This window comes from Cavia porcellus, unplaced genomic scaffold, assembly GCF_034190915.1.
Source record: "Cavia porcellus strain 051 isolate PalLab524CR breed Dunkin Hartley unplaced genomic scaffold, mCavPor4.1 scaffold_3, whole genome shotgun sequence".
Taxonomy (NCBI): Eukaryota; Metazoa; Chordata; class Mammalia; order Rodentia; family Caviidae; genus Cavia; species Cavia porcellus.
Genome location: NW_026947486.1, coordinates 24,361,408 through 24,374,972, shown reverse-complemented (window position 1 = coordinate 24,374,972; position 13,565 = coordinate 24,361,408). Strand labels below are relative to the sequence as shown.

Below are 13,565 nucleotides of genomic sequence, written 5' to 3'. Positions count from 1 at the left end.
GGTATTGTAAATTGTATGGTTTTCTTAATTTCTTTCTTGGTGAGTTCATCACTATTGTGCAAGAACATTATTGATTTGTTTTTGTACTAATTGTACTTAATTTAATGCTGGTGCAGTAGAAAATAGAAGGTTTTACTACCTTGAACCAATACAAGAGTTAGTCTTATAATAGAAATATATCCTAGGCTGCAAGGTTGTGGAAAATGTACAATAGGATGAGGACAATTTCTTGCATTAAGCATTGTAAGAGAGATAACTGCCAACCCAGCATTATGATTGTACTAATTTAAAGAAAATCCTTTTTTCCTGGGGATGCTTTCATCTTCCCTATCTTTTAGTTGTGTGGGAAATAAACGAGTTTGCTTTTTTCATTTTTATAACTTCTTTTTCTTAATATGTATCTTGTTTCAGTAGGATGCCATCCATTAAGCCTGAAGGAGTCCTTCTGGATTTGTGAATTGTGTTCTTACACATGTGTTTGAGAGTACAGCTTGTGTTTGTATAATATTCTGTTGTTGTTTTTTTATTGTTAGGCAAAATATTAGCAATGTGTCCTTTCCATATTTCCAGCCATCAAACATCTGATTTTTAAATCTGCGAGATAGTAAAAATTTAAAACAAAAGATAAAAAGCTCTTTGACAAAAACCCATACTCCTTAAGCATGGTTTGTGCTGTAACTTTCCCATATACTGCTAGTTTCCACATCCCACTACTTGGAGGTTCTGTCCATATTAGAGGAACAGACTGTGGAAAGGAGGTGCATAAGGTAACTCTTATTCTGGAACAGTCTTCATTCTCATGGTTCGAGTTCTGTCAAATAGTAAAACCCCACACTGTTCCCCATATCATTTTCAGTCCTGAAAAATAGCAAAGTCCTCTTACTAAAGTCATTCAACTATCTCAGCTCTGCTGTGTGTGCAGTGTGGCTTCTAATTGGAGGGGCAAGGACTTCGGTGTGGGGGGATTGGAAGAGGAGCAGGCAGAGGTTTCAGGTGAACTCCAAGGCACTTTTGCTACCTCCAGGGCCAGGTTGCTGCCCCCAAACACTCTCCAGAGCAGGTGACCCCATGCAGCCTGGCTCCCTCTTTAGACAGCTCTTGTCAGTGAGGAAGACATCTGTACCTCCATTATTCAGATGTGGCTGGCTCTCAGACATAATAACACAGGAGCATGTCCATCTACCTAAGTGAATACTACTGTGTTGTTTCTCTGGAAGGTGCCTCTGCTCATTTGTTTCCAAGCCAGACCTTTCCAGAGTTAGTGATGGACTGTGGTCCCCTCATCCTGTTTGGGGTGACCTTAAACAAAGTTAATCCTCATCTGATAGTTTCTTTGTTATTTTAGACATTACTTCTGCTAGCTTTTGCTTAATCAGCATTCATCTATTCCTTAGCTAGTGACACTGCAAAATAGAATGATGTAAGATCACATAAACTATTGATGTAACTTACAAGCTTGTAAGTAGGACAAAAGGTTATCACATAAGCTGGGGATTTAGCTCAGTGGTGTAAGCATTTGCTTGGCAAGCACAAGGTCATGAGTTCAATCCTGGTACCAGAAAAAAAAAAAACCACAATCACGTGTTCTTTGATTTTCAGAACTCTACAGTATTTTCTAGAAAATTCTGAGGTGTAGACTCTAGAGGAATAGTGATACAGAATTTATCTAGCTATACAAGAGTCTGAAGGATGTTCTCCTTCGAAGTATAAGTATATAACAAAGAGCAGACACCATCATTATCGAGGGTGCTTTACTTCCACAGTAAATTGAATCTGATCATTCTGTTAAAATAGCATACTTTCCATGGGTGTCTATATACTAAGAGGTAATATGGCAATTACCTTCAGCACTGGACTGAATCCAGCTTCCTGTCTTATGGAAAAAATTCTTTTTCATGGAAACTAGATACTCTTCACTAGTGTGTTGAATTAAAAATTTTGAGGATATCACATTTTTATTTTATTTATTTTTTTGGCTTTTTGAGACAGGGTTTCACTATATAGTTCAGACTGGCCTTGAACTCACTTTGTAGCCCAGGCTGGCTTTGAACTTGCAGTGATCCTCTGGTCTCACCCTCCCAAGTGCTGGGATTGAAGGACTGTGCCATCATACCAGGATGAAGATCCTGCATTTTTAAAAAACTCTTTAACATAAAGTAGAACTTACATAATTGACAGATTAGGGAGTCAGTCTGAATTGGATACATTATAGATGCAACACACAGATGAAATTTCCTAACACCACTCCCTTGACATGAATTTGAAACCTCCCTCAAAAGAATCCTATGAAAAATGATTTCAGAACCCCTTTGAAATTGTAATAGTGAGGGCCAGGGATATAGCTTAATGTCATGCACCTGCCTGGTAAACATGAGGTCATGTGTTTGATTCTCAATAGCAAAACAACAACAACAACAACAACAAAAAAACAACCCATACATTTGGGGCCAGGGATATAGCGTAGGGACACAATGTCTGCCCAGCAAGCATGAGGTCATGAGTTCCATCCCCGGTACCAAAAAAAATTTGAAATAGTGTAGCAGAACCACAAGTAAACAATTGCCTGTTAGTCTGTTATTTCAAATAGACTGAAAATCCAGCAAAAATTTTTTGTGGGTGTGCAATTTTTCAAAACAAATCACAAGTTGAAGTATCTAATATGCACAGCACTGTCCCTTCACCGAAGGCAAGAAACTTCCAGTGCTTCATGTCGGAGGCCATTCTTAGTGCTGTAGGCTGTGAAAGTGGGCTGGTTGATGTGGAAGTAAAGGCGTTGGCATGGTGCAGACTGCTCAGAAATGGGTTGAAGGGTATTGGGGCTAACTCTGGGGATGATCTGGTTTAAGTTGCTATTTGGCCCACTGGCCTGGTTTCAGCTGTGGATGCTGCTGTTGCTGCTGCTACTGCTACCACTATTGTCACTGCTCCAAGATTCTGTGTCCCAGGAATCCTGAAAGTTGGGGTTTTTACTCCTCATTTTGCTGGGGAAGGTATCTTCTTCACTGCCATTTTGGGGGGTGGGGGCATCTGCTGGTGGAGAAGAGCGACCAATTGCTGATGCCCATAAAGAGCAAGCTGAGTGCTTGTGTTTGTGTGGCCATCACAATGGTGAATACCCCCTACTCATAGTAACTATTTATTTTTGTATGTTGATTTTGTATCCTGCTACCTCACTGAATTTGTTTATTAGTTTTAGGTGGCTGTTGGTGGAATTTTTTTGTCTTCTATCTAAGTAAGAATAATTTGACTTCTTCCTTTCCTATATGCATTACTTTTCTTTTTCTTGCCCTATTGCTCTGGCTAAGTTTCAAGTCTGTATTGAACAGAAGTGGTTTCAAGTGCTGTACTGAACTTGTCTTGTTCTTGATTTTAGGAGACTGGGTTTTAGTTGTTCCTCATCTAATATGATGTTGGCAATAGATTTTTCATATTCAAATAAGGGTTCATCAAATTCAAATAAGGTCCTTCTATACTTATGTTATTCAGGGATTTTATCACAGATGAATGTTGGATTTTGTCAAAGGCTTTTTCTATGTATGTTGATGATCAAGTGATATTTGTCCTGTTGATGTGTAGGGTTATATTTATTAATTTTGTGTGGTGAGTGATCTCTAAATCTCAGGGATGAAGCCAATTTCGTGATATATTATGTTTTTAATGATTTTGTTTTTGATACCGGTACTTGTTAGGTAGTCCAGGCTGGCCTTGAAGTTGCTATATAGCTGAGGGTAGACTTGAACACATGGCAATCCTGCCTCAGCCTCCTGAGTGCTGGGATTCCAGGTGTATGCCAGCACACCCAGCTCTTTTTAATGATTTGATGAACTGCTTGTGTGTATATTATTGAGAATTTTTGCATCTATGTTTATTAATTAAATTTACCTGTAATTTATTTTGTTAAGTCCTCATCTGTTTTTGGAAACAGGGTAATACTAGTTTCCAGGGATGATTTGGGGACTGTCTATTCCTTTTAAGTTGCATTATAATTTGAAGAGTACTGGCATTAGATCATCACTGAGGTTCTTGTAGAACTCTGCAATGAGCCCAGTAGGTCCTGGGCTTTTCTTCATAATTTATTTTTTATTTCTGCTTCAATTTCAAGGTCTTTTTTGAGGTGACTCAGAATTTTTAGATTTTCTTGGTTGTTTTGGTAATTCATATATATCTAGGAATCTACTCATTTCTGCTAGATTCTCCAGTTCATCACAATATAGATTTTCAAAGTAGTTCCTAATAACCTTCTGGATTTCAGTGATATCTGTTGCAATTTTGACTTTTTCATTTCTAACTGCAGGGATTTAGGCTTTTTGTTTTAATAATATCAACTAAAGGTCTATCAATTTTGTTTATCTTTTCAGACAAGTAATTTCAATTAACTGATTCTTTGTATTATTGAGTCTCAATTTCATTGATTTTTTTTGCTCTGATTTTTATAATTTCTTTCCTTGTACTACCTTTGGATTTGGATTGTTCTTGTTTTTCTAGGACCTTGAGGTACATTGTTAGGTTACTTAGTTGTATTCAGTGTTTTTCTGATGTTTTTATGCATAGCTGTAAATTTCCCTCTTTCCTTAATAAACACTTCCCTCAGTGTGCCCTTCAGGTTCTGGCATTATCATTTGTACTGGGCATTATCATTTGATTCTAGGAACTATCTAATTTCCTTGATTTTTTTCTGTGACTCATGATTATTCAAGAATATATTATTCAGTTTTCATGCATTTGCATACTTTGTGTAGTTTCTCTTGCTGTTGATTTCTACTTTCATTGCATTATGATCTGCTAATATGCATCATATAATTTTGGTTCTTTTTCATTTACTTAAGCATTCTTTATGGGTTAGAACGTGATCTGTTTTGGAGAAAGTATCATATGCTGCCAATAAGAATGTGTATTCTGTTATTGTTAAGTAGAACACTTTTTAGATGTCTATTAAATCCATTTGCTTAATGTTTTCATTCAACTCTGAAACTTCTTTGATTTTTTTGTCTAATTGATCTATTTTGACAGTGGGGTATTGTGTTTCATCTGATCTTTTATATTAAGTAATGTCTTGTATGAACATAGATTTGCTGGTGTTCATTATGTATACATTCATAAATGTTATTTGTTGTTCAGTTGTTCCTTTAAACAATATTTAGTGACCTTCTTTGCTTCTTCTGATCAGTTTTGGCTTAAAATGCTCTTTATCTGAAGTTAGGATAGCTGTTCCTGCTTTTTTCATGATTCCTGTTGCAATAAATATCATTTCCCTTTCTGTACTTTGATTTCTAATCTTTTAATATCATTGGATTTTATTTCTTGATCCATTTTACCAATCTAGGGGCTGGGGATTTAGCTCAGTGGCACTAACACCTACCTGGCAAGTGTGAGGTCGTGAATTAGATCCCACCCCAAAAAATGTTTCCATTTTACCAGTCTGTCTTTTGATCTTTTGATTAGGGAACTGAGACCACTCATACTGATTTCCTTTTTTTATTGCTTGCTGCTCATCTCACCAGATATATTCATTCTTTTTTGACTTGTCGCCATTGTTGAATTCATTGTCTCTTTTAGGATATCCTTGAGAATTTTTTGTAATAATGGTTTGGTGGTCATAAATTTCTTAGGTACTCCTTGTCATGGGAATACCTTACTTCTCTATCGGTTTTGAAGGAAAGTTTTGCAGGTTACATAATTTGGGTTTTGAATTGTTATCTTTTAGGGCTTGAAATACTTAGTTCCAAACACTCTTAGTCTTTAATGTTTGGCTAGAGAAGTCTATTGTGATTCTAATGGGAGTAATTTCATAAGTCAGTTGTTGCCTCTCTCTAACACCTTTTGTGATTTGGTCTCTGTGATGAACTTGTACTTTTGAGTATAGTGTGGCACAGAGAGGTTCTCTTTGTCGTAGCTATTTGGGAGTCTGTGCTTTTTAAAAACCTGCATGTTAATTTCTTTCCACATCTTTGGAAAATTTTCTGCCATTATTTCTGTGAACTGTGGGTTTTGTTTTTTGTTTGTTTTTGGGGGTTCTTTTTGAGACAGAGTCTTTCTGTGTACTTCTGCGTAGACTTGAACTCACTGTGGAGCCCAGGCTGGTCTTGAACTCACTGCAATCCTCCTGCCTCAGCCTCTAGCATGCCACAGTTACTGGCATGTGCCACTACACTCAGTTTGAACAGGTATTTATGGCATTTATGTCATCTTCTGATTTTTCACTTATTCCAGTTACTCATAGCTTAGTCTTCTTTGCATTATCAAGCAGCTATTGGATTCATTTTTCATGTTCTCTTGTTGCTTTTAAGGTATGCATGATTAGTTGAACTTCAAAGGCATCACTGTCTTCCAGCTTTTAAATTTTATCCTCAAATTGGTCACTTCTGCAGCCTATGCTTTCAATATAACTTTTAATCTTCTGGATTTCTGATACAAACCCTTTCATGGACCCTTTCAAGTCTTGGCTAATCTGGTCATTCATGTTTTATATCATTTTTTAAGCTCATCTAGCATTTTGTTAGTGTCTTATGAGAGCTCCTGGATCATTTTGGTTATAATTTTCAATAATTGTTTAGTTACACTTTCTGTGATCCTGTTGAGTACTTCTTTGATCTGTTTTCTAGCTTCCTCTTTTATCCTTTCTATTATTTCAAGTGTGTGGATTTTACTATTCTACCCCTCACTGTTCCTTGGATTGGCTTTGCAGGGTGGAGCAGGATTTGGGAGTTTGGGGAGGCATTTTGTTGCCTTGTTTTCTGTTTCTGTTGTTTTGTTTTATGCTGAGGTTTGTGGGTGCTTGTAGTCTAAGGCTTTGTTGCTAGTATAGAGATCTCTTTAGTTACTTTTCATTGATGTTTTTTGGGCACAGCTAATTCTAATCCTTTGGTACAGCCCCAAGATTCAGCCACCCTGGTTCTGTTGGGAAAGGAGGATTTAGGACTAGGGAAATGCAAAAAGAAAACTTTGAAACCTTAAATTGATATGAAATAGAAGTAGTACAAAGGATCTTATTGGAGAATAGAATGTTTACAACAATAGGTAAAAGTAAGAGAAAGAACTGATGAGAAATGCAATAATACTTTGGTTCACAAACACTTCTGTTTGGAGAACTACCAGCATCTCCTGAGATTCATACCATGTTAGAACTTAGGGCACTGGGAAACCAAGCAACCAGTTCGCCTCCCTGGTAAATGGCTGTTGTGTGGCAGGCTGTGGCCGCCCCAGGGGGAGAACCCAGCATCTCCTAAGATCTGTGCCATATTGGAACTTAGGGTGCTGGGAAACCAAGCAACCAGCTCGTCACTCTGCTAAGCGGTAGTGAGACTACCAGTGCCTGGGCTGAGAATCAAACATCTCACCCCCCGCCCCATTAGCAAATGGGAACCAGAAATCTGAGTATCTCTTGGGAGGTTGACCATATGCAATATAGCAAATAAGGGGACTTCCTTCTACCATCTCTTTGAAGGCAAATATTTTTACCACTGTTTTGCTTTATTCTGATTAATGGTATTGCTCTATTCAATAATCTGTTTTGATAAGTTCTATAATGTTATGTATTTCATTTTATTTTGCTGTACCTGATTGAAAGAACAACTATTGTGAAGATAATGAGATATACTGTGGTACGTATTACTGTTATCCCAGTAACCTGCTGTGAAGTTCTGTACCAATTTCACTACACTGTCTAAATTGGCTTTGTACTGTCTTGTTCTGTTGTATTTTACTACCTTCAAAATAATTTAAAAAAATTTTAAAACACCTCTGTTTGTGAACAATTTGGTTTCCAAACAGAATTTGGCAAAATTTTCCTTCTGTTTGTGACCTCTGCATTGGGTGACAAACATGACCGTGGTCATCTTCCCCACACAAACAGGAATATAACCACCTTCCTCACTCTGGCACATGGGTAACAGACAGAACTGTGCATATGTGCCTTGAAGCTTTTTGGTGTTGTTTTCATTGAATACAGTACTATACAGGACTATTCAACCCATTGTGGCTCCAAAGAAGTGCAGAACAAGCATGGTAGTAAAAATAATGCACAGAGCAGTAATGAGGGTGACAAGAACATGTAGAACAGCAATGAAGGTAACCAGAATGTGCAGAGCCGAAATGAAGATGACATGAATATAAAGGGCATAGTGAAGGTAACAAGGATGTACAGAGCAAAATGGTAAGAAGAGTTTGAAGAAAATAACCACTGAACTGAAGAAAGAAATTGTAGAAAATCGTGAGTGTGATATTCGTATGACTGATCTGGACTCAGAATACAAGATAGCAAAGGCAACGATCTTGACTATTTTGAAGAATAGATGCTGTCAATGAGCTGATGTGGCAAAAGGAGAAATGATGTTAACCAAATGAGGACACAAGTGCTGGAAGAGGTGGAAAAAATTGTTAGTGTGGTTAAATGAGAAACAGCTGGCAAGTGATAGTGTTAGTGAACATGATCTGTGGAAAAGCCAGGAAATTCCTCAGTGATTTACTGCATGAAAAATTCCTCAGTGATTTACTGCCAGGAAATTCCTCAGTTATTTACTGCATGAAAAGCACTCTATAAATGCAACTGGGATGAATTTAAAACCAGTAGAGGGTGGTTTGGATTCATGAAGGCAGCAGGATATGTTGCTCAACATGTTCAACTGTGATGAAACATGGCTCTTTTGGAAGAAGATGCCAAACAGAGCCTACATCACACAGGAAAAAAAATGGTACTGCTGAAGCAAAAGCCTGTGAAGGACAGATTGACCCTTTTGCTGTGTTCAAACATAGGCACTAATCTGAAGATTAAGTCACTACTGGTATACCATTCCCAGGCCCCAGGCCCCTTTATGTTCAAAAACCAAAATGTGAACAAGGCCATACTGCCTGTCATGTGGAGGGCCAATGCAAAATACTTGGGTAACATGGCGATTGTTCACGGAATGGCTACACAAAGTTTATGCCCAGTGTTAAGAAATATCTTTCTGACAACCAATTGCCTGAAAGGTGCTTTCTGATGGACAATGCCTCAGCACACTCTCTAGCCTTGATGGATGGTATGCACTCTGAGTATGACTTCATAAAGGCCAAATTCCTTCCCACAGCATGATACCTCTTCTGTGGCTCATGAACTATCAAGTGATCTGCGACTTACAAGAAGTTGTACACATTGAAACAGATTACAAGTGGAAAAAAAAGAAGTTGTACACAAAAGCACTCTTCACAAGGTGTTTTAATGCCACTGAAGGGGTGTCCTTGACCCTGAAAGAGTTATGGAAGAAACATTTCAATGTCCCCACTGCATTAACCTCATTGACAAAGCCTGGAGGGCTTTGTTATCATACCACACCAGACCTTAAACTTGGCATGGAGGAAGCTAGTCAGAATGTGTCAAAGAATGTGACTTTGAAAGGTCTGATGCATAGGTAGTGGAGGAGATTATGTCCATGGGCAAGAGTATGGGTGTGGGTATTAGGTACAAACATAGAGGAACTTCTTAAGAGCCATAAGGAGGAGCCTGTGAAAGAAGAACTTGCTGAACTTGAGTGAGTAGCAGAGTAGAAGACAGGGAAGAGGTTAGCACAGATGTGATAAAATCCATTATGAAAAAATGCAGTGAGTGCCAGGATGTCCGAGAAGCACCACCTCAACATAAGTGTAACACAGTGTTGAGTCTGATGAAAATGAGGTCTCTCATTTCCAGAAGGTTACACAGCACAGGAAAAAAGTGTTAATAGATAGATTTTTCATCAAAATTGACCCTCCAGTTAAGAAATGAAAAGAGGAGATCCTTGAAAAAGATCTCCCCAATGTCCTTGTGGAGGCAGACTCTCCCTTCAAACAATAACCTCCTCCCCACATCCTTCCTGTCTTCCACATCTGAAGTTGTGTCAAGTAAGGTTAGGGTTCTCTCTCTTCATAGTGTACTGTACTGTACTTTCATATTTTTGTGTTAAAAAATAGATCTGATTCACAATGATTAACCTTATTTTCATTGGCCCTAGTGGGGAAATTTGATTTGGTTTCTGTCCAAAATTGGTTCACAACCAAAAGAGACCTAGAATAGCAAAGGCAGTTATAAGCAGCAAAGGAAAGGCAGGAGGCATCACAATCCCTGACTTGAAGTTATACTACAAAGCTACTGTAATAAGATCAACATGGTACTGGAATAAAACCAGATCTGAAGATCAGTGGAATAGATTAGAAGATACAGCCACAACTACAAACACACTCAACCACCTTATCTTTGATAAAGGAGCCAAGCAGGTTCACTGGAAGAACAACAGTCTCTTTAATAAATGGTGCTGGAAAAACTGGCTCTCCATATGCCGAAAACTAAAACTAGACTCATGCCTATCACAATGTACTAAACTAAAATCTAAGTGGATCAAAGATCTGAATGTTAAAACAGAAACACTAAATCTGTTGGAATACAAATTAGGTAAAAATCTTGGAAGACATAGGGCTACGTAGAGAATTTCTGAACAGGAATCAAACCGCATGGGAAATACTTCCCAGAATCAACAACTGGGATCATGTCTTATTAAAAAGTTGCTGCACATCCAAAGAAAACTCTAGCATAGTGAAAAGAAAACCTACAAATGGGGGAACAATCTTAGTGAACTGTCCCTCAAACAAAGGACTTCTGTCTAAAACATATAAAGAATTAAAAAAATCAAAACCCTGAAATTCAAAGACCCATTCCATAAATGGGCATCTGAGATGAATACACAGTCTCAGATGAAGAAATACAAATGGCAAATAAATACATGAAAAAATGTTCATCATCATTCTTCATTAGAGAAATGCAAATTAAAACCACACTGAGATTTCATCTCACTCCAGAAAGAATGGCAAGGATCAAGAAAACTACCAACAACAAATGCTGGAGAGGCTGTGGGGAAAAAGGAACTTTCCTGCACTGTTGGTGGGAGTGTAGACTGGTGCAACCACTGTGGAGGTGGAGTCTGGAGATTTCTCAAAAAGCTGGGATTGGAAGTCCCATTTGACCCAGTTATTCCACTTCTAGGCATATTCCCAGAAGAACTGAAAACATCATACCACAGTGATATATGTGCACCCATGTTTATAGCAGCACAATTTGTAATAGCCAGATCTTGGAAACAACCCAAGTGTCCATCAACTGAGGAAGGGATAAAAAAGTTGTGGTATTTTTATTCAATGGAGTACTACTCAGCTAAAAAGAAGGATCACATTGAGATATTTATAAATAAATGGACACAACTTGAGACCATACTCATAAGCAAAATAAATCAAACTCACATGTGTAATACCATATAGTCTCCCTAGTAGTAAGAGTATATAAGATTTTATGGTAATCGTGATTCCCCATTACATTGCTTTGAAGCCTTATAATGTTTTCATTCATCAGTTGTAATGATTTTAATCTGTTTTGTTTGATTTTATTGTGTGTGATGGTATGAACAGCTACGTTGAATAAAATAAGACATTATGCAGTTATTGCTGATTTAGTACTATCTTGCTTTGAAGTCCTACCATGCTTTTTCTTCTGTTTCCATTGGTTCTATCATGTTGTATCTTATTGGATTTTAATATGTGTGATAGTATAAACTAATTTTTATGGAAAATGAAATAATATAGTAGCTATTGTTCATTTTCTGTTATTTGGTTCTGAATGCCCTGTAATACTTTCATTCTCTTGAATGGTTTTATACTATTTTGTTATGTTTGATACTATTATATGTGAAGGTATGCTCAAGTATTTCAAAGAAAGAGACACTATGGTAGCTGCTGTTAATATCGGGTTGTCAGGGGCTGGGGATTTAGCTCAGCGGCATAAGCTCCTGCCTTGCAAGCAGGCAGTCGTGAGTTCAATCCCTGGTACCGATGAAAATAAAAAAGACAAAAAAAAAATATCGGGTTGTCTTGTGGTGAAGTGCTGTGTGTGTTGCTTACAGTGTTATGTTCTGATATGCTTTGTTCTGTCCTCTTTTGTCTTAATCTCTTTAAAATAAAAAACTAAAAATTGGTTCACAACTACATTTGTAGGGTTCAGAACAGATTAACCTTTTTTTTTGTACCAGGGATTGAACTCATGACCTTGCACTTGCCAGGTAGGTGCTTATGCCACTGAGTTAAGCTCCCAAGCCCCCACCTTATTGTTTTTAAGAAAATAGGTTTATTGATTCATAGTTCTCCAGGTTTAAAGGCCTACGTCACATAAGGGCCTTCTTGCTATAAGAGGGGAGGAGGGATTAACAGTGGTTAATACGTTCCATGCCATTATCTTCAAAGTAGTTGCTCAGATTATAATATATAGGGATGAAAAAATTGATTAAACAGTATAAGCACAAACGATTCTTTTCAATGAACTAATAGAAATTAGTAGTGTGATTATCTTAGCTATCTTGTATATATGTACATTTTTAATCTTCTTTCTTTTTTTCTTTTCCCAGTCCCAGTCATTCTTTACTTTTGAGTTTCTTTCCCTTTCACAATGTCTATTATACATTTTATATCTTATTTGCTCTTACAGTTTGTCACAGCAGGGAGACAATACAATGTTTACACATGTGAGTATGATTTATTTGTCTTATGCGTGTGGTTTCAAGTTGCATCCCTTTATCTATAAAAGCCTTGGATTTGTCCTTTTTATAATTGAGTAGTACTCAATTGTATAAAAATACCACATCTCTTTTATCCATTCCTTGGTTGATGGGCATTTGAGTTATTTGCAAAATTTAGCTATTGCAAATTGTGCTGCTATAAACATGGGTGCACATAAATTGCTGTGGTACATTTTTAATTCTTCTGGGAAAATACTCAAAAGGGGAATAACTAGGTCAATGGAACCTCTAATCCTAGTATTTTTAGGAAGATTAACCTTATTTACTTTGAACCTTATGGGGAAATTTAATTTGTTTCATGACCAATTCACTTTGTGACCAGAGTTGTAGAATGATTAAGTTTATGAACTGAGGTACTACTGTAGAAGATAAAAGAAAAAGAGGGAAAAAAGAAATTATATAGAGTAAACATAAGAGAAAAAAATTAAAGGGAGAAAATTTAAAAGCGAAAAGAGGAAAAAATAAACAAAAAGAGCAACAAAAAGAGATAGGAAATAAGGCAGGAAGACAAGTAAAAATTTCCCAAGGCCCAGTAAACTGGTCAAGAAGTTGAGGTAAAAGTTGGAAAAAACAATACAATACATAGATTCACAGAAACAAGAACAAACGAACAGGAAACCAACAGCAAAAATAACAACAAAAAACCCTCGAATGCAAACACTAATAATTTTTTTCTGTGATTTTGAATGTGTAGATTTTTCCCAGGATCTATAATTTTGAGGCAGTGTTTAAATCAGGACTTGTCCCTGCTCATAGTGGTAGATAGAGAAGGCACTCATCCCAGATCCATGCTGGACATAGTCATTAGTAGGCGGTAGGATTAGGGTGAGGGTACCAGTTTTGGAACTTTCAAATCTGGAGCAGTTTAGGCTGAGCTTGGCCTCTTGAAATGGGACTGGGGTCTTTGTCCTTTAATGTTAACCCCTTAGGGGTCTTTTGCTGGCCTGACTTCAGCTCCCTGACCACAGCTGTGTCCCATTGCTGTCTCTTACCCAG

General features: G+C 37.4%; 1 protein-coding gene across 11 annotated transcripts in view; it reads left to right on the top strand.

Moving 5' to 3' along the window:
* Fam156a (family with sequence similarity 156 member A) overlaps window positions 1-13,565 on the top strand; it is an 88,227-nt gene that overhangs the window by 15,841 nt on the left and 58,821 nt on the right. The window contains exon 3 of one of the 11 annotated variants that reach the window (XM_063245888.1): window positions 12,479-12,515. The exons of the other annotated variants lie outside the window; for them this stretch is intronic. Within the exon in view, the coding sequence (XP_063101958.1) occupies window positions 12,479-12,515 (37 nt within the window). The remainder of the gene's footprint in view (window positions 1-12,478; window positions 12,516-13,565) is intronic. 11 annotated transcript variants of the gene reach the window in all.